Consider the following 22,509-nt stretch of genomic DNA (forward strand, 5'->3'; position numbering starts at 1 on the left):
GTTACACCTTAAAAACATCACACAAATGTGCCAGTAAAATTTTTAATAACGACGTAAATGTCTGATCTTCTGGGCTCGAAATTCTTCTAAATGGTCGTCCTCAAAGAGTTGATTTTTAAATCAGAGTCAGACGCTTTGTGATTTAAGAAATTCATTGTACATTCTCGCACGTAGTTCATCTTGTGTAAAAGGAAACCTGCTTTGAATGTCACGCTTTTCAAACCACCATTCGCAATATTTTCCCGCGACCTATTTCAGCAGTTGCAAGTGAGCGCCAGATAACAGGCGTCAGCGCGCTTGCGCAGCTATGGTGACTCAGGAAGCCCGTATGTTCGTACGTGTAAAACATTAAAAGGTCTTACGTATGTCATAAAAGAAACAAGACATCAGACGATACTTCAAGAGCGTCGGAATTTCGTGAACCATACTAAAACGAAGAATTCGGCTTAAAATGCACATTCGTATGTAAATTTTCTTGGAGTACCAGTACTTTATTATCTCATGTTTGGTTCTTTATTATGGCATAATGCCATACGTGCACTTGAAATGCAGCGAACAGTTGAAACTAGCCAATAGTGTGAAATTAAACACTTCTTTTCAAATAGTGTGCCAAATCTCTTTAGCAAACTGGCAAAATTAACTTCATTGTTCTGTAAGGCGATTAATGCTTGACTGTCACAGAAAGCTGAAAATAAAATCTGAAACTAACAACATATTTTAGGCTTCTGTAATTACGCGAACGTATTTTAATTCATGTGATAGCTCCTGGCCAAAGAAATCCGTTTGATATCATTTAACGCGAGAGCAATAAACGAACAAGAAACAACAAAACCATTGAAGGTAAACACAGGTCACGTGGTGACTCCCCACCCCAACTCAGACTGCTGTGTGCTTCAGCCCCAGATTTACTGTATTTACGAACCGTGACAATATTAAGTAGTGGCGCCCAGCCACACTTCTGTAACCAGAAGCGGGAGAAGATTTTACTCATACGCGACTCAACTGCGCATGCTAAACAGCCCACCCGCAACTGCTCAAACGAATCTAATTTAAGCAGTTGTCACGTCACGCTCATTGGGGCAATTTGTTGTTATAAAGAATTCCAGTCTTCTTAAAGCTTTTGACACACTTTGCTGTTGGCAGACGCTTGTATGAGCACTGTCTTTTTGTTGTATAAGGCACATTTCCTTTGCAATGTAAGTTTTACTTTCAGTTTTTTTCTCTCGTTCACGTTTTGTTGCTGCAGTATTACTCTGCAGTAGCGGGATACAGTGATATCCTTTGTTAGAGTATTGGTTCTTACCAGTCAAAATCACAAAAAATTAACTGAAAACTAAAACAATGAAAAATTCCCGTAATTCTAAACAATTCTCGGGTTTTTCCCGGTTTTCTCCCAGATGGAAAAATTCCGGGTTTCTTTCCGGATCTCCCGGGTCGTATACACCCTGTTATACAGCTGACAGAAACACTTTTGTAGCCAGAAGCGGGAGAAGGTACATGCGCAACTCAACTGCGCATGCGCATGGATCCGCTTGTAACTGCTCAGAGTAAACAGTTTTGACATGTTCATGCTCATCGGATGCAATTCGTTGTTATGAAGCATTGCATAGGCTTCCTAAAGACTGACACATTTTTCTACTGGCAGACGATTGTATGAGCACTGTGTTATGTTGTATACATGGCACATTTCTTTGCAACTTAAGTTTTATTTTTTTTCCTCGGTCATCTTTTATTGCTGCAGTATTATTCTGCAGTAGCGGGATGCAGTAATATCTTTTGTTAGAGTATTATCTAATACCAGTCAAAATTACAAAAAATTAACTGAAAACTAAAACATCCCAGAATTCTAAAAACTTCCCAGGTTTTTCCAGGTTCTCCCGGTTGTCCCAGGTCGTATACACCCTGCAGTATGAGCCCAACCACATTATTTAAACACTGCTACCAGAATAAACACTGTCAACGTAAGTAGCGTTTGTCGTTTGTGGACAGAGGAAAGTTTTGTGTACAGCACGGAAATCAGAATAAAACAAAAAATAAAAGACTGTGGGCTTAAACTTTATTCAAATGCAATAGCCTTTATCACTATACATTTGGATTCACTGGTGCACATGTGTATCATAACTTCTAACAAAAATACTACACAGTTCTATGACTGAGGCAATGTGTGCATGGATTAAGGGTTCCAAAATAAAGCTACGAATGTCTGTGGATGAAGTTTTGTGTGATTTTCAGCTGAAACTTCATATAAGTGCGAACTTTTTGAGGATCTCATTCCTTTTACATCTGGATCTGGAGATATATGTTGTTTAAGTAGATGTTTAAGTAGAAGTAGTGTGCTGAGAGCTGGTTTATTCTTGAGAGGATTAGACACTAAAACGAAATTCACTGCCTGCACGATGACATCTAGATCACTGTACCTGATCAAAGTTAGTTGGAATCTTAACTGTTTTAGCTAAATATGTAGTGTATACAGCAACAACAATAAAGTAAAACTTTATTACAAGTCAATGTAAGGACTGGAAACAGTGTTGAAAGTGCTGAAAGCTGTTTTTGTTGATACGGTTGCCAAATGCTCAGGTTTCCGCTTCTGTGAGTCAGTTATATCTTTTGTCGCACCCGCCAGGAGCAGTGTATTCACTACATGTACTCTATCATCTTTTACAGCAGTGTTGACACTCGCAGCCACGTGGAGTGCAGTCTGCCCCGTGGCATCCTGAGCGTCTACTCGTGCTGACGCTCTCACCAGCATCCATATTACATCCGTGTTCCCTCTCTGAGCTGCCAGGTGTAGGGGCGTCCTCCTATTCGAGTTGACACTGTTGGCATCCAGTCCCGCATCGAGCAGGTGCTTCACAGTGATGGCGTGCCCTCCGTCGGCCGCCAGGTGCAGCGCCGTGTTTCCTCTGCCGTCTCGGGCGTCCTTTGCCACTCCGGCGAGCAGCAGCGCCCACACTTCTCGTGCGCTCCCACTGCGAGCGGCCTCCATAAGTCTGGCCATCATCTTCTGCTTGATCCTGTCTGGCATATTGCTGCAAAACACATGAAATGACATGGGAATACTTACATCTGTACACACACACACACACACACACACACACACACACACACACACACACACACACACACACACACACACACCATAAGCCACTGTACAGTGTCACTTGAGGATCTTAGTGCTGAGTTCTCACTCAGACGGCGCTTTGGCGTTAGGCGGTCTTTTTCCGTGTGTTATCGCTGGCCGGAGAGGAAAGAGGTGGCTGCCTTGGCGTGGAGACAGTTCGGCTCGGCGGGGGTTGTTTGCGTCTGGACGCCGAGTGCGGCCCGATGGGAAGACCGGACCGTGATTTTACGGTTAATAGTGTGGACAGCGGCGTGGTGTGCCGTTTAACTTGATTCGCAAGGGGAGAAAAATCTCGCCTGTTGTAGTTTGCCGAGCCTGAGTTTGAAATACCTTCCATGTTCGGCGGGATGTCATTTCGTCGTCCTGTCTTTCCGTCGCTGGGATCGCTATCCTCGTTTACCGTCCCGTGGATGTATACTGATGGGCTACGCTGTTCTCCCTACTCTACTAGACGCTGGTGACGGAAGTGCGCCGTTCAGCGGCACGTCAGTCAGGATGCTTTATGTCTGATCTTCAAGTGCGTAGTCTTCGAGTGGCACTCCTTACAGGTTGCCTTGCGCAGTTAGATTTGGTCTTGTGGTGCTTCCGCTTTCCGTTAACGAAGGTGAAGCTCGATTCGGCACTCCGTACGATGCTTGGCACCTCAGCAGGTGGGTCGGAACCACCTTCGCGACTAAACGGAAGCCTTTGGACTGAGACGTCTTGTGTTTTGCATATTGTTCATAAACTGTTGTTTTGGTATTAAGTTGGCTGAGGTTTCTTATGGATTTCTCGGCATTTGGTCTGTTGTCCGGCCCGGACTAGGTCTCGTTATTTTAAGTCGGTCCTTGTTTTGGCTTAGTACGACTGCCTGGTGGTTCTGGTAGTACGCCGGGTCGCTGTGGTTGTGTTGCATTTTGTATGGGGCTGTGTGCTCGGAGCCGTGGAGCACCATTTGTGTGAACCGCTTCACTGGGGAGTACTGATCAGCCCATTCTTGGTCCTCTGATGTATAAAATGATTTTATTATTATTATATAAACATTATCACTTAAATGATTTAATTCTTGTTGCGTTAATTGCAACTTGGGTACTGAGAAATTTAGTAGTGTAATTAGGGAAGATTTAATAGTGGCACATGCCCCTTTACCTGTTTCGTAATCTTAATTACTGAAGACCTTAAGTTCATAGTGATATAATGTGATATTCTTAAATTATTCTATGTCATGTTTTCTTTTTTTTAATTTGTTGATCACTAGTGTACTGTTACAAGTATTAAAATGTTTCAGGTTGCTATTACTTCGGTGGAACCCCAACGGAGAGAGCAGTTGCGTGCCTTACATGTCCGTGATTGGCGCGGCCTGGTGTCCGTTGTTTGCTTTGGTGCACCTGAGTTAAGTATTGTGTTGCCTCCTCCCTTGCGGCCCCATCGTGTTCTTCCCATAAACATTTCCTTCAAGGCATTTTAGTTAACTTTATGCTAGTATTATTTTAATTTCTTACATTGGAAAAATTGTGTGCCCCTCATTATGCACACTGTTCGTCATAGCGGAGTTCATGTGCCATTGTAATTTCTTAAAATCCATTCTGTGCCCTTCGTGATACATATTGTTTGTCATAATAGATTTGAGGGTGGGAATCATAATGTCTCGTATCATGACGTGCGTGTGTAATGGAGCAATAAATGGATGATTGTTATTTCTGTTTTTGGCGCCCTTCATGCCTCCTTTCTTGTCCCTGTTGTTGTTGTTGTTGTTGTGGTCTTCAGTCCTGAGACTGGTTTGATGCAGCTCTCCATGCTACTCTATCCTGTGCAACCTTCTTCATCTCCCAGTACCTACTGCAACCTACATCCTACTGAATCTGCTTAGTGTATTCATCTCTTTGTCTCCCTCTACGATTTTTACCCTCCAAGGTGCCCTCCAATGCTAAATTGGTGATCCCTTGATGCCTCAAAACATGTCCTACCAACCGATCCCTTCTTCTAGTCAAGTTGTGCCACAAACTTCTCTTCTCCCCAATCCTATTCAATCTCTCCTCATTAGTTACGTGATCTACCCACCTTATCTTCAGCATTCTTCTGTAGCACCACATTTCGAAAGCTTCTATTCTCATCTTGTCCAAACTAGTTATCGTCCATGTTTCACTTCCATACATGGCTACACTCCATACAAATACTTTCAGAAACGACTTCCTGACACTTAAATCTATACTCGATGTTAACAAATTTCTCTTCATGAAAAACGCTTTCCTTGCCATTGCCAATCTACATTTTATATCCTCTCTACTTCTACCATCCTCAGTTATTTTGCTCCACAAATAGCAAAATTCCTTTACTACTTTATGTGTCTCATTTCCTAATCTAATTCCCTCAGCATCACCCGACTTAATTCGACTACATTCCATTATCCTCGTTTTGCTTTTGTTGAAGTTCATCTTATATCCTCCTTTCAAGACACTGTCCATTCCGTTCAACTGCTCTTCCAAGTCCTTTGCTGTCTCTGACAGAATCACAATGTCATCGGCGAACCTCAAAGTTTTTACTTCTTCTCCATGAATTTTAATACCTACTCGGAATTTTTCTTTTGTTTCCTTTACTGCTTGCTCAATATACAGATTGAATAACATCGGGGACAGGCTACAACCCTGTCTCACTCCCTTCCCAACCACTGTTTCCCTTTCATGTCCCTCGACTCTTATAACTGCCATCTGGTTTCTGTACAAATTGTAAATAGCCATTCGCTCCTTGTATTTTACCCCTGCCACCTTCAGAATTTGAAAGAGAATATTCCAGTTAACGTTGTCAAAAGCTTTCTCTAAGTCTACAAATGCTAGAAACGTTGGTTTGCCTTTTCTTATTCTTTCTTCTAAGATAAGTCGTAAGGTTAGTATTGCCTAACGTGTTCCAACATTTCTACGGAATCCAAACTGATCTTCCCAGAGGTCCGCTTCTACCAGTTTTTCCATTTGTCTGTAAAGAATTCGCGTTAGTATTTTGCAGCTGTGACTTATTAAACTGATAGATCGGTAATTTTCACATCTGTCAACACCTGCTTTCTTTGGGATTGGAATTATTATATTCTACTTGAAGTCTGAGGGTATTTCGCCTGTCTCATACATCGTGCTCACCAGATGGTAGAGTTTTGTCATGACTGGCTCTCCCGAGACCATCAGTAGTTCTAATGGAATGTTGTCTACTCCCGGGGCCTTGTTTCGACTCAGGTCTTTCAGTGCTCTGTCAAACTCTTCACGCAGTATCTTATCTCCCATTTCGTCTTCACCTACATCCTCTTCCAATTCCATAATATTGTCCTCAAGTACATCGCCCTTGTATAAACCCTCTATATACTCCTTCGACCTTTCTGCCTTCCCTTCTTTGCTTAGAACTGGGTTGCATCTGAGCTCTTGATATTCATACAAGTGGTTCTCTTCCCTCCAAAGGTCTCTTTAATTTTCCTGTAGGCAGTATCTATCTTACCCCTAGTGAGACAAGCCTCTACATCCTTACATTTGTCCTCTAGCCATCCCTGCTTAGCCATTTTGCACTTCCTGTCGATATCATTTTTGAGACGTTTGTATTCCTTTTTGCCTGATTCATTTACTGCATTTTTATATTTTCTCCTTTCATCAATTAAATTCAATATTTCTTCTGTTACCCAAGGATTTCTATTAGCCCTCGTCTTTTTACCTACTTGATCCTCTGCTGCGTTCACTACTTCATCCCTCAGAGCTACCCATTCTTCTTCTACTGTATTTCTTTCCCCCATTCCTGTCAATTGTTCCCTTATGCTCTCCGTGAAACTCTCTACAACCTCTGGTTCTTTCAGTTTATCGAGGTCCCATCTCCTTAAATTCCCACCTTTTTGCAGTTTCTTCAGTTTCAATCTGCAGTTCATAACCAATAGATTGTGGTCAGAATCCACATCTGCCCCAGGAAATGTCTTACAATTTAAAACCTGGTTCCTAAATCTCTGTCTTACCATTACATAATCTATCTGATACCTTTTAGTATCTCCAGGATTCTTCCAGGTATACAACCTTCTTTTATGATTCTTGAACTAAGTGTTAGCTATGATTAAGTTATGCTCTGTGCGAAATTCTACAAGGCGGCTTCCTCTTTCATTCCTTCCCCCCAATCCATATTCACCTACTATGTTTCCTTCTCTCCCTTTTCCTACTGACGAATTCCAGTCACCCATGACTTAAATTTTCATATCCCTTCACTACCTGAATAATTTCTTTTATCTCGTCATACATTTCATCTACTTCTTCATCATCTGCAGAGCTAGTTGGCATATAAACTTGTACTACTGTAGTAGGCATGGGCTTTGTGTCTATCTTGGCCACAATAATGCGTTCACTATGCTGTTTGTAGTAGCTAACCCGCACTCCTATTTTTTTTATTAATTATTAAACCTACTCCTGCATTATCCCTATTTGGTTTTGTATTTATAACCCTGTAATCACCTGACCAAAAGTCTTGTTCCTCCTGCCACCGAACTTCGCTAATTCCCACTATATCTAACTTAAACCTATCCATTTCCCTTTTTAAATTTTCTAACCTACCTGCCCGATTAAGGGATCTGACATTCCACGCTCCGATCCGTAGAATGCCAGTTTTCTTTCTCCTGATAACGACGTCCTCTTGGGTAGTCCCCGCCCGGAGATCCGAATGGGGGACTATTTTACCTCCGGAATATTTTACCCAAGAGGACGCCATCATCATTTAATCATACAGTAAAGCTGCATGTCCTCGGGAAAAATTACGGCTGTAGTTTCCCCTTGCTTTCAGCCGTTCGCAGTACCAGCACAGCAAGGCCGTTTTGGTTAATGTTACAAGGCCAGATCAGTCAATCATCCAGACTGTTGCCCCTGCAACTACTGAAAAGGCTGCTGCCCCTCTTCAGGAACCACTTGTTTGTCTGTCCCTATTGGTACGCTATCCTTGTACTTGTGTTGGTAACCCACCACACTCTCAATCTCAGCTTGCAAGTGATTCGAATTGCCAGACAATCCGACTATAAAAATCCTAACAACTTTGTGGTAAGCGATCATGGTATAGAACAATAATTACCTAGTATTGCAAAGGCTTTTGGACCAGATGAGATAACCACAAGAGTCTACACAGATAATGTTTAACCACTTTCTTCCCTTCTAGCAGCAGTTAATCGTTGACCCATGAAGCAACGAATCACTTCTGGCGACTGCAGAAAATAAAGCACTGGCCATTCTGATTTTCAAGAAATGGCATAGAATAGATGCTGTGGCAGATGACGGACTAATGGAGCTGGGTGGCAGCAGAGGGGAGTGGCCCACCTCATGTCAGACCATGTTTACTCAAATCCAAAACAAGGCGAACATATCATCAGTAAATAAAACGCAGGTTGGTGTCCAAGGTCCCATACACATGCAAAATACCGACTTAATTAGTATCAGGCAATGCAGCTGTCAATTCAGAATATATAGAATTTTTGCAAAACACTAAAAGGAAACTACAATACTGTAGAATGATAACCGGCTGTCTGCTACACAATTTTTCTAAATGAAGCTTTTTTCACACATACGCCATGTACCCAGGTGTACTGTAGCTACACTTTAAAAACACAGGCAAGTGTAGTGAAGACCTTACCACTTAATGTTTTAACTAAAGTGTTACATTCTAATAATTATTTTCTGGATGTGCATACTTCTGTTGTATCAAATATTGAGGAAACGTTTCCTCCAAAAATCTCTACAAGTTCATGCCAGATTTACTTCAAATTTTTACACTATTTTTAATAAACATCACACAGACATGCGCTACATATTTCTGTTAGCAGAAATATACAGGTTCCCTGTTAAAACCGACGGCGAAGAAGAGTGTTGCGCTATGCAACAAATATTTACGGTTTCGTTTTTTTGCACTGTCTTACCAGAAAAACGGGACATAAGGAAGAGTTAATTTATGGTTTATCAACTGGTTATTGGACTACTGCTGTGTGCTCTGATTGTCCTTAACATTGTGACGACCTGTTCACGGGTTAGAACTATGCAAAGTAATGAATTTGAAGTTCATACTGTTTCACCCAGGAGTTGGACAGGCTCTTGTATTCCATATATGATCAATCCCGAGAGATTTAGCCATTCATTTTAAGCCGGAACAAAAATGAAGTAAATAATTACATTTATCACCTAGTGTTTCTAATCGAGCTTTATGAGAAATGAAATGAAGTGAACACGAATCTCTGGACACACTTGAGCACACGTATGTGCAGCCTGGATTTTCACCAGTCTGACGGGTATTCCTGAGAAGATTCAAATGAAAGTCAAAGGTAATTTCCATGGCGGCTACTTTCTTCATTTGGCCTCCTACAAGTTAAAAAGTTATAACTTAATTTTTTACACTGCTTTACAGCAAATGAAACTGTCATGGTGTTCCAAATCGTAGAGTTATGTTTAACAAAAAATAATGTTTTTTCAAATACTGAAATAAGAAAAATATTTTACTCGGAATAATTCGGCCTTATTGTGTGACTCAACATAAATGCACCTATATATGCAGTATTGGTAGCCATCTATAGCCTTAATCACAAGGAACAAAACCAATAATAGAGGAAGGTTTAGCGTGTGTGTGCCAAATAGATTTATTTAAAAAACTGCGACAACACTAAGGTGTGGCCACAGGATATTGTGTATATTGAGAGGGTGGGCAACAAAAGGTTATTCTACGAGTGGTGGGCAAATTGTGTGCTCATAAGTTATTTTACAGAGGTCTCAGCAAAACCAGCATTGGATGTGGTAGCCTGAGAAATCTGTTTTTCAACTGGGCTGGTGGGATACTAATGTTCAGTAAAGGCTAAGGAGAAAATGGTGGTGTGTTGCTCTAAGAGTCTGCATCTGAAAAAATCTGATGGCTGGTTCTAAGCGAACGTTTGAAATAGAAAGGATGCCAACTATCTAATTGTAAATACTTGTCTGTAGGTTTACTGTGAAGAGAAGTGTGTACTGACCCTTGCTGAGGACGAGATCAACATGAAGGAAAGTTGCTTAGGACTCAGAGCAGGATCATATGAAATTTAACTGGGAGACTCCAAAAATTTTTGAGGGGCCAGCTTCACCATGATTCCATATGGCAAAGATGTCGTCACCAAATGTAAGCCAAACAAGGGGCTCAAGGGTTATTGATTGCAGGAAAGCCTTCTCTAAGTAAACCATGAAAAATCAAACAATGGAAAATCCAGGATGGAATGTAACAAAACGAGAGAAGGAAAGTTGCTACCCACCACACAGCGGAGGTGCTGAGTCGCGACTGCGTCTCTGCTGCATGGTGGGTAGCAACTTTCCTTCTCTCGTTTTGTTATCAACCATGAAAAAGTTATCCTAGAAAGAAGCTATCCTGGACCCTACAGTCACGCTCATGATCTGCTTGAACATCTGCCCTTGAAAGATAAATTAGTTCTTCGTAAGTACAAAGTTGATTAATGTGAGCAGGAAGGACGTCATATGATCAGAATCAAATGAGAGGTAGTTGAGGTAGTATTCAGCAGCAGACAGGTCACATACAGTGGGGACACTGGTAACGAGGGTCGTAGCACCAGTGGTGACAAACAAGGTGGTTAGAGAGAATGGGACACACAGATTTCAGATTATCTAGGAAATGGTTGGTCTCTCTAACACAGGAGGGAGGCTGCTGTCGTTTATCAACCAAGAGAGATATGTTCAGTTGTTGCTTTCAAGCCATCAACGATGGGATAGCCAGGGTGATTGGGTTTGTGGATGTTCAGAAAAAGGTAGAGGATTATCAGCTACGACGAATGGGCACAAACAAAGAGTGTATACTGGCAGCATACAATATCCTACTGCAGAGCGTTCTCTTCAATATAACTGTTGTGACCTCTATGCCTGTTTCACCACATGTGCCATCTGGATTTTCCCCCTTTCCCCTCATGATACCAGATTCTCAGAACTGTGTAGGTAGGATCTGTTAGAATATGTGCTTGGTTCTCACCATCCATCTATCCTTTAAGTAAATTTCTTTGGTATCGGCATTTATTTTCAACAGCTATTCCTTTTCTTCATTTTTAGTCTTCTATATGACAATTTCTGACCTGGCTATCTCCCCTCCTCCTCCTCCATCTGTCTGCCACCTGTAATGTGCTTAGGTTTCCACTCTTACTAACTCTTGCACAGTGCTTTATCAGTACTTTGTTCCTCATTACCCAGTCTTCCATCTTTAAGCTCTCAGGTTTTCAAACCTTGGATGGTGCTGTCCCCAACAGTCTTTCCTTCTCATCCCTCTGAGTCTCCCCTGACAAGGTTCTGGGCGACTTTGCTCAAGTTTTCCTATTTCCTAAACTTTGTCAGTCCTTATCTGTCATTCCTCTTCCTTTCTCTTCAAGCCTTCTGCCAGAAGGAGTAGCCACTGGCTCTGGAAGTTCGCAAATTTCCTTAAATTTTATACATTTTTCCTCCTGCCACCGCTTGGTGAGTAGGCTTATCTATCGAATTATATTCAAATATATTAAGTATGGTGTACCACAAGGCTCCATTCTGGGACTAGTCCTGTTTTGGGACTTCGTAAATGACTTGCAACCAGCCAGCTGAAAAATACACCATCTTACCAGACGATTCAAACATGCTCTTAAAAGTAGCGACCAAAGAAGCATTACAGAAAGAAGATATGCACTTCACATATTACAGATTAATTCTGTACAAATAATCCGATAACAGGTACACAAAAAACAGTTACTACGAATTAGCACACATTTGGAGCAAGTATCCGTTGACCAACCTATGGATCTATTCCCCAGAAATCTAGAAAATTGAAGTGCAATGAAACTTCTTGGAAATAGATTGAGGAGGATAGATTTAGGTAAGTCCAACAGAGATCTACGTCTACATCTACATGATTACTCTGCTATTCACAATGAAGTGCCTGGCAGAGGGTTCAATGAACCTTCTTCATGCTGTCTCTCTACCGTTCCACTCTCGAGCAGCACGGGGGAAAAACGAGCACTTATAATTATTCTCTGCAAGCCCTGATCTCTCATTTTATCGTGATGATCATTTCTCCCTATGTAGGTGGGTGCCAACAGAATATTTCGCAATCGGAGGAGAAAAGTGGTGATTGAAATCTCATGAGACGATCCCGTCGCAACGAAAAATGCCTCTGTTTTAATGATTGCCACTCTAACGTATCACGTCTGTGACACTATCTCCCCTATTTCGCGATAATACAAAACGATCTGTCCTTCGTTGTACTTTTTCGATGTCATCCGTCAGTCCCACCCAATGCGGATCCCACACCGCACAGCGATACTCCAGAATAAGGCGGGCAAGCGTAGTGTAAGCATTCTCTTTAGTAGACCAGTTGCACCTTCTAAGTGTCCTGCCAATGAATCGCAGTCTTTGTTTTGCTCTACCCACAATATTATTTATGTGATGGTTCCAGTTTAGGTTATTTTTAATTTAATCTCTAAGTATTTAATTGAATTTAGAGCCTTCAGATTTGTGTGACTTATCGCGTAATCTAAGTTTAGCCGATTTCTTTTAGTACTCATGTGAATAACTTCACACTTTTCTTTATTCAGGGTCAATTGCCACTTTTCGCACCATATAGATATCTAAACCATTTTGCAGGTCGTTTTGATCATCTGATGACTTCACAAGACGGTAAAAGACAGCATCATTTGAAAACAGTCTGAGACGGCTACTCAGAATGTCTCCTATGTCGTTAATATACATCTGGAACAATAGAGGGCCTATAACACTTCCTCGCGGAACGCCGGATATTACTTCTGTTTTACTCGATAACTTTACGTCTATTACTACGACATGTGACCTTTCTGACAGGAAATCACGAATCCACAATACTCTGTAGGCACACAGAGTGAGGAAAGGTGTCGAAAGCCTTCTGCAAATCTAAAAATACGATAATTTGACATACCCTGTCGATAGCACTTATTACTTCATGAGTGTAAAGAGCTAGTTGTATTTCACAAGAACGATATTTTCCGAAACCGTGCTGACTATGTGTCAAATCGTTTTCTTCGAGGTACTTCATAATGTTCGAATACAGTATATGTTCTAAAACCCTACTGCAAATCGACGTTAGTGATATAGGCCTGTAATTCAGCGGCTTACTCCAACTTCCCTTTTTCGGTATTGGTGTGTTTTGAGCAGTTTTCTAGTCTTTAGGTACGGATCTTTCTGTGAGCGAGTGGTTGTATATAACTGCTGAATATGCAGTTATTTTATCAGCATACAGTGAGAGGAACCTGACTGGTTTACAATCTGGACTGGAGACCTTGCCTTTATTAAGTGATTTAAGCTGCTTTGTTACACCGATGGTATCTACTATGTTTCTCATCTTGGCAGTTGTAAATATAAGCAATAAACTTAATACCATTTGTTACTGTATAATAGTCCTCTCAAGCTGTACATCAAAGAAAATAATAATTGTGTACTGTGGCAGCAGAATCTGTATTGCAACATGCTGCAATCTTTTGGGGGAAACTAATGCTAGCAAGTGTCGTTTCAGAGCCGAAAGGAGAACTATAGGAGCTGTGGTGAATGCAGTTCGTAGAAGTGCATTGGAGGCTCTATTTATAAAAAACCATAGCCTTCCATCCCTCTGCTTATAAATTTGCCAAGTAATGTACTTTTGGTAACTCTGGTGATATGCAGCCTGTAGTTAGAGAAGAGGGCATTCACTCACCTAACACAAGAAACAAGGAAATAAATGTCCAAAATTCAAATACAGTATTAAAACGAAATGGGCCACTGCAAACTGGAATCGAGCTGTGCAACAGACTACACCTTCACTTGGAATTGATAGACATTTCAGCACTTAAAACAAGTTTTTATGACTACCTAATTCAGAAGTGTTATGATGCAGCTGATAAAGCAGGTTAAGAACCTAAAGGTTGACATTATCACTGTAAATGGTGAACAGAAATGCCTCCGAATTTTTATGCTGATCTGAGGTATTACATGTTACGCATATTACTCGTCTAATTCCCAGCTTCACTGACGCAAGCTGCAACCCTCTGCCACTACAGGGTTCCAAATTTTATTTTTTTAAACATTGCTGGGTGTAACGTAATTATGTTTGTTCGTGACAAACAGCATGCTGCAATCTAGTTTATAACCACAGAAAACGTACCTACAATTGAAATCCATAGAAAAATGGAAGCTGTGGACAGTGATGATTATCGACATCACTAATGCATTACGGACTCGCTACAAACGCTGGGTCTCAATTTCTTTTTTTTATGTATCGTGAACTTACTAGTTTGCACCTGAAGACGCAGCTGTAGCTGAAGATGCATCTTTAAGTGCCGTGAAACTGATAGTGCATAATACTAAAAGAATCCTACAGCTGAAGTGGTTTTACTTCTTGACATGCCACACTGTGCTTGCGGTTGCCCACACTGTAAAGCGTTTTGCATGTGTGGCGGAGCTGAGAGTGGACGACCGCATGCGGTAACTGCTGAGACTATTTAGAATTGGCTTGATGAACTACTGGATAATACAGACACAGCTATTAGAAAAGTGTGGTATATCACAGAAAACTAATGTATGGTGAGTCCCTTGAATGCTCACTCCTGACATGAAACCTGTCAACAACTTCCTTTGGCTTTTAAGTGGGAGGGCGATGAGTACCTTAAAGCTGGTTTTACCAATTTGACTCAATGTCAAATTGCTGATGTCTATACGATCACGACTGTTCACAGCCTTCATTCTTCTGTGGATTTCAATTACAGGCACGTCTACTGTGGTTAGAAACTCTACTACAACAAGCTGTTTCTCATGCACCGTCATAGTTATGTTGAACACTGCATGTTACGCACTGCAATTTGCAGCCCTATAGTGACAGAAGGTTACAACTAGCATCGGCGAAGCAGGAAATTCTACTGCGAAGTGTATTTATTTATGTCTGGAATCTAATCCCAAACGCCTGGATCGATTCCAACCTACTGTAGCGCAACAATAGTTGGCCTCATGTGTATAAGCACTGGGGGGCTTATAACTTCCTTATAGAGTGAAGCTATTGGCAAAAATGTTTGTTTATCCCATCGTATATAGGCTGTCCTGGATGCCAGGTTCATCGTGTGGAAATGCGGCATACCTTCTTGACATTTTTTGTAGGGCAACTTACACGTCAGTGGGTAAAAAAAAAAATCAGTTTTCAAGCTCCTGACGTGTATGCTGCACGACACCATAGACATGTTGTGAAAAGTTATGTGCCTTTCTATCTATGTTCAGCAGGGGCTCCATGTACAGATGGCCACACCTGCTGAAAGGCTGTGTGACAGAGGGTATGCACAGAGGAAAGGAGGCAGGTTGAATAATGGGCTGAGAGAGGGTAGGAAGGAATGGGGAATGGACAAGGGGGGGGAGACATGGGAGGAGGATATGAATAGGGAGATGGTGCAGGAAATATATACAGATCGCAGGGAGTAGGACGTGATGCAGACAGGGAGACAGAAGGGAGAATATGGGGAGTGGGTAGAGAAGGTGTGGGTGAGGAGGAGATGAATAGAGAGTACGAGGACATGGAGATAGACTAAGGTAAGGGTTTAGGAGATGCAACAAATATGTAAAACATGTACGTGGACAAAGCCACAGGATAAAATCTAGAGTTCACGAAAATGTAAGAAGCATAAAGGTTGTACAGGACCAAATATTAGCAAAGCCGATTTCAGGCTAGCATCAGGTTTCCTAGATTGTTTCAACCTGAAAGTGAAACGGGGCAGTTGGTACCAAAATACAAAACGACCAAGGAGGATGAGCTACACAGACTTAGAGGAAGCATATCTTGAGTGGATGAGGCGCCTGCAGCCAGCACTACCAGTTGAATGGGAAACGAATGTTTCCAAGTTTTATATTTCCAGTATTAAGGAAAAATGAGCACGCTCTAACTCCTGCTGACTTCGGACCTAATGTCGTATTCAGCCAATGGTTCTTTTAGCTCATCACAGTCAATCCTCACTTCATTTATGTGTGATTTTCATGGAAGAAGTTGCAATATCATGTCTGTGCCGGTGAGAATCCCACACTACATTCGTAAAAATCCATGAACACAGGTTATCTATCTACGTGTGTCCAATTAGAGTCGATGATTACATACTAGAGCCATTTCTTCTTCTTCCCCACTTAATGGGCCAGTGTGCACAGTATTGTCAGACATGTTACCACAGTTCCCAGAACATATCCCACTTGTTATTCTTCAATGGATGTGGTTACAATACGATGGAGCCCCACCTCCCTTCAAACACTCATTTCCACGAACATCTGGATCAGACATTCCCGGAAAAAGGAGATAGGCAGACAAGATACTGTTCCACAGCAAGCATGTTGACCTGACCTCACTCCACTTTAATTATTCCTGCGGGGCCATGTGAAATGTCTTTCATAGTAGACACCTACCGAGCCCGAAGACGATCGCCATGCAGACAATTCTTTACGCCTAGAGCGCTGTTGAAACGACACAGAGGATATTAGAAGTGGTATGACATGAGCTTTGTGCAACAATGCCATGCCTGCAGTGACGGTGGGGGGTCACTATTTTGAACAACTGTTGTAAATGTAGCAGCTTGTAAAACATGTACGTAAATGGAATTCTTCATTACTGTACCATCTAAAGGATTTTTAGCGCCTGGAATCAAATTTAATTGCACCATTGCATGTCCACCAATACAGGCAATTATGGCAGGGTACTGGTGAGAAGTCAGTTGGAATATTTTACGTCGTCATCACGGTTCGAAAGCGGGCGCTCTTAGTCGGAGCGCTACACGAGGCCATGGCAGAACTCAGGTACATTTTGGCTTGTACATTTCAACTTCGTTATTTCTGGAGTAGTGTCTCTTAACTGATATTGATACGTATACCCTTCTCCATAAACATAAGCTCTGAAATTCGTACTTTAAGAGCTGAGAGCAATTTTTCATCATTACTATGAAGAAACATCTATTCTACAGCACGTTCTTTGTTATTACAATCGACCTACAAAATGCATTTCACAATGAGGGAAACATTCCTCTTATTATCCATGGATCTCTAAAGTTTGTCAAATGTTTTTCCACTGTAGCAGTATCTTTCCAGTTACAATTATAATGGAGGCAAGATATCAGAGCAGATTTTCCATTAATGTACAGACCGGAGTTGGACTAACACGATCTACAGAAGGAGTTGACTGGTGCAATGTATAGTTCCTATTGAATAACTTTCCTGTACTGCTAGACCAACTCTGGAGTTTTTCAGAGAGCGCATAATTCCCGAAGACGTCTGGCGCGAAGAACAGCACCCTAATGTGAATGGACGCCTTAGTGAGCACCTGCTTTGGCGATGGCTCACAGTTGCAAGTCGTATGCAACAACAAGCACATTACATTAGCAACTCCGCTGTTCCACAGTAGGAGAATGTGTTATTTGTCGACTGCATTCTGTTGCAGTAAGTCATTCGAAATAGCGAATAGCTTGCACTAGGGATGTTTTCCACAAAAGCGAAGAGGAACAAATCCCCACAGTTCTTAAGGTAATCATTTCTCAGCTCATGCTTCCTGAACATATGTTCCTTGTTTTGATCCAGACTACTATCCTTCAAAATGGTAAACTTTTTTAAAGCGGGGACGCACGGGCGCGGGGGCGCGGCGGCACGGACACACACACACACACACACACACACACACACACACACACACACACACACACCTGTATCCCGATGTCTCTGTGGATGGTGGCCGTGGCAATGCTGCCGCCACCAGACTGGAGATGTCTGCTGCAGCCTCTGCATTCTCCCGCAGCAGTTGCGCCCAGTCGCTGCCGGCCATCACCTCGGGGTGTCGCGCTATGAATTCCACAGCGGCGCTCCTCAACTCTGGACAGCGGTGCAGGGTGGCCACCAAGGCAGTAGCTGCAGCATTTTCTACGCTCAAGTCCAGCGCCATTCGCGACGCGCACCGCCGTTTAAGTAGGGGCAAGTCGTACTTGTCGGCGACTGCCAACAGTTGCGCTGCAAATCTTTCCAGTTCCGGAACTGTGTCTGTATAGATGAACAATAGCATCTGCTGCAACACAGCCTTCTGCACATCAGTGATTTTGATAAGGCGACTAGTAGCTTCTAGCATGTTGTTCCGCAACATGGCATCAAAGACGGGACTCCTCGCTGCCAGAATGACACTGTGGGCCGGCAAGTGAGAGTCGCCCACCACGAGAGTCACATCTGCACCTTTGCCAGATTCCAGCAGTGTGCACAGGTCGCTTCCAAAACTGCCCTTCTTCGACTTTGATTCTGCCATTACTACCACGCCTGAAACACACACGGAACATCTATGGAATTTCCAGTCGCGCTGCAGAGGAAATAAATTGTGGTTTGCTTCTACTAACACACAGAAAACGTAGGTCAGCTATGCAGCTAAGATCAGGTAAATAGCAGATACTGGGCACACAAATCTAGGGGGTTTGTGATCGGCCCTGGGTAAACACTGATGTAAGGCATGTTTACACTGAGCTGAACTGGATGCTCCAGACACTGGACAAAACCTCACATGAGTGCTGTTCCAGTTGATGCTATCGGTGGGTGGGGTTACACTACACATGGCCTGCACCTAAATAGGAAGGGGAAAGGTAAGTTAGCTTCTCTATTAGCAGATACCGTAAGGAGGCCACAGTCTCACAACGTATGATCCCTGTGGTTAATGATATCAGGCAGACAAGTTTTATAGGTTAAAGCCAAAGTCCAGACACAATAATCAATAAAAAGTAAAATAAAAGAAGTTTCATGTACAGAAAATAGGGATAAAGCTAACGGCTGTATCAATTTATTTCACCAAAATGTCAGGGGAATCAAAAATAAAGTAGATGAGCCGTCAGTGTGTTTAAATGATTTCGAAAATAAGAGTGAGAGTGACATAATTTGTCTCAACACCATATAACTTTGAGGAAGGAAAGAGTCACTATCAGTGGGTATAATTTAGCATCTTAAGCTAGCAGATCTAACATAGATAAAGGAGTAGTTGCCATTAAACAAAACAAGCGAATATGTACAAAATTGTAGAAGTAATCAAATTTTATGTCTGTCAGCACTTTGACGTTTGTGCATGTGAACTATAGCTAGATAATGTAGTGTTGATAGCAAATCTGTGTAGGTCCCCATTAGGAGTCTGGGAGCTATTCATAAAAATTTTCGACTCATTATGCTGTCTGTCAGACAAAAATAATTTATTAATCTGTGGCGATGTCAATGTAAACTTTCTGAGCAATTCTGATAGGAAAAGAACTAGAAGTGTTTTTAATGACATAACTTAGAATTAGTGATCATTTTCCCTACACATATAGCTCAAGACAGTAGCACTAATAGATAACGCATTTGGACAGCAAGAGGATGTCAAACTAACACATGCATTCCCTGTTATAAATGGATTATCACATCATTATGCACAACTTCACCCGGTGTACAGTTCAGAAACTAATAAGTAAAAGTGTAAGGCTAGTCAGTCCGGTATCTTTAGAGCACTTCAGAGAAAGTTTAAGAAATGTTAATTGGGGAGATGTTTACCGCGAGCCAAATGCTAATGATAAATGCAACATATTTCTTGATAAATTGATATCCCTTTTTGAACACTGTCGCCCAAAAAAATTACTGAATTTAACACCAAACAGTTTGCTTAGAAACCTTGGATTACTTTAGGTACCTGTCTCCTTTTTTAAATCGAATCTTATATTTTTTTATAACTGCGTCTAATAGCTTGAAAAGGCAGTTACAGTAATACAGCGTTTGTTAATGTTTACGTCGAAATCTGACGTAAAAAAATTCGAGAAATGTCCTAAAATGTGAGATACCGTAAGGCAAGCCAGCGCTCCGAGGATAAAACTATTTCCCCTCCAACCAACATATGACCTAGATACTGGTTCACCTACGGATGTTTTATATAAACGTTTTAAGCTAGGTTCTAGCGTATCACAGAGGGAAAATGATTTCACATTTATGCATATATGCATCCTCCCACATTTTCAGGAGCTGAAACAGGGAAATCGACTTCATTTTTTTTTTAAATAAAGAGGTCTTATGCGCTTCAAAAACCAACTACTGCTTTCAGTATCTAAATGTGAAGAGGAATATTAGACCAATCTTTTCCTGTACATGGCTGTGCGCATCTTGGAGGTAAGCTACACGTTACCTGACAACTGCCTCTACCTACACTGCTCTAAATTATGTCTTAGGGGATATATTCGTTGAACTAAGCATTCTATTAAAAATTCTTTCGTGACCACGTGTACGCCGCGAAATAAATAATAATCTTAAGGGAAGGTTCCATGCTGAACGGAAGCGCTTAATGAATGTTACCAGATACGTGCAGTACACGCTGTAGACTTATTTGACACTGCAATGCAATTTCGTACACACGTATATGAAATAATTAACCAACAATGATTTAGTAACCATCCAAACCACATAAATTTTACCTTCCAGAGAAGTAACTTTATCCTAAAGCATGTGTTCAAACTGTAGACTATGGACTGAAAAGCACAAGGCCAGTTGCCGTTCGAAGGAACGATGAACAGGCGTAATTGAAGTGGATGTTATGGTAGAGTATGTACTGGCCATTCGACGATACAAATTGTCTGACGTAGTTTGGGCTTTGTCATAGACTGCATCTTTGAGTGCTCCCAATAAAAAAAAAAAAAAAAAAAAAAAAAAAAAAAGGAGGATTCATCAGGGGACCTCGCAGACGATTTGACAACAGAATTTCGTCACATCCAACATCCAGGAAAGTACTCATTCAGTATGTGTGTTGCAACACGGAACGAGTGAGTTGCACGACCGTCGGGTTCCACCCACACGCACTGTCGAGTATACAGCGGTATCTCTTCTACAGGAACCGGCAGAATGTTCGTCAGAAAGAGTGAGTACGAGAGCCCATTTAGAACGCCTGAGATTAATTAAGGCCCCACAACGTAAATTACTATGATGCCACGCCATACTTTTACGCTACACGTCCGTCGACGCAAATTTACACGAGAGTGGTTAGTAGATGTTTCTTTATCGGCCAAAAAACATGCGCTGGAAAAACGTAGAGTCCTTACCCAGTTGCTGAACGACAAACCGACAAAATTCGGTACGACTTTCGACATCATGGTCGATTAACTGCTGATGTGGCAGATGATTGGGATGGAAATTCCGTCGATGCAGGATGCTAATGAGACTACATTCCTCGCAATAGCCTATGTCTCGTACAACTGTGCGAATTCATTAGCGCCGTAGCCATACCAGCTTCTTCTTGTTCTCCGGCAGCTGCAGTCTTTTTTCTTGTCCTCTTTTTGACGTTCAAACAGCCTGTCCGCACTAGCGTCTTAATTCGTACAATTGCTTGGGACGTGGGACATTGGCGATCCGGATAGGCAGCTCTATACCGCTGTAGCGTATTATTTTACATTGACCATATAAAAGCAGTATATCCAACTTCTCCGTATTGTAACATGTCTACACGTGACGAATGTTGAAGGAAAAATGATGGTCCTCCAGGGCAGACAAGTAAACTGGTAAACATGTTGACATTCTGACGGTGCAGCACGAGAGCTCTGCTTGACGTTATTTGCACCGCTAATGGCGATTCCGGCCACTGTGCTCACACATTCTAAAAAATTTACCGAATTTTTTATTAACAAACTCTGTACCACAGTAATTCTCTTCAAGACAATGCAGTTATAAAATTCAGTTATAAAAAGTATACCAAAACTCTACCATCTGGTGAGCAAAATGTATAAGACAGGCGAAATACCCTCATACTTCAAGAAGAATACAATAAATCCAATCCCAAAGAAAGCAGGTGTTGACAGATGTGAAAATTACCGAACTATCAGTTTTATAAGTCACGGCTGCAAAATACTAACGCGAATTCTGTACAGACGAATGGAAAAACTGGTAGAAGCCGACATCGGGGAAGATCAGTTTCGATTTCGTAGAAATATTTGAACACGCGAGACAATACCCTACGACTTATCTTAGAAGCTAGATTAAGGAAAGGCAAACCTACGTTTATAGCATTAGTAGACTTAGAGAAAGCTTTTGACAATGTTGACTGGAATATTCTTTCAAATTCTAAAGGTGGCAGGGGTAAAAAACAGGGACCGAAAGGCTATTTACAATTTGTACCGAAACCAGATGGCAGTTGTAAGAGTCGGGGGGCACGAAAGGGAAGCAATGGTTGGGAAGGGAGTGAGACAGGGTTGTAGCCTCTCCCCAATGTTATTCAATCTGTATATTGAGCAAGCAGTGAAGAAACAAAAGAAAAATTCGGAGTAGGTAATAAAATCCATGGAGAAGAAATACAAACTTAGAGATTCGCCGACGACATTGTAATTCTATCAGAGACAGCAAAGGACTTGGAAGAGCAGTTGAACGGAGTGGACAGTGTCTTGAAAGGAA

At 41.7% G+C, this 22,509-nt stretch overlaps 1 protein-coding gene across 1 annotated transcript; it reads right to left on the reverse strand.

The window, feature by feature from the left end:
* Positions 1-2,497: 2,497 nt before the first annotated feature.
* LOC124719712 (CARD- and ANK-domain containing inflammasome adapter protein-like) lies at positions 2,498-17,943 on the reverse strand. Its single transcript, XM_047244916.1, has 2 exons — positions 17,793-17,943; positions 2,498-3,029 (listed from the first exon to the last, which is right to left on the reverse strand). Exons 1-2 carry the CDS (start codon positions 17,909-17,911, stop codon positions 2,498-2,500), a joined length of 651 nt encoding a protein of 216 aa, XP_047100872.1. The 5' UTR covers positions 17,912-17,943.
* Between the last annotated feature and the right edge of the window lie 4,566 nt (positions 17,944-22,509).

This window comes from Schistocerca piceifrons, chromosome 11 (assembly GCF_021461385.2).
Source record: "Schistocerca piceifrons isolate TAMUIC-IGC-003096 chromosome 11, iqSchPice1.1, whole genome shotgun sequence".
Taxonomy (NCBI): domain Eukaryota; kingdom Metazoa; phylum Arthropoda; class Insecta; order Orthoptera; family Acrididae; genus Schistocerca; species Schistocerca piceifrons.

Excerpts from the sequence above, each read along its gene's own strand:
- LOC124719712 (XM_047244916.1), bottom strand. The coding sequence starts at position 17,911 with ATGGCCGGCAGCGACTGGGCGCAACTGCTGCGGGAGAATGCAGAGGCT. Across the intron at positions 3,030-17,792 it reads ACAGAGACATCGGGATACAG|CAATATGCCAGACAGGATCA; the intron begins GTGTGTGTGTGT and ends TGTGTTTTGCAG.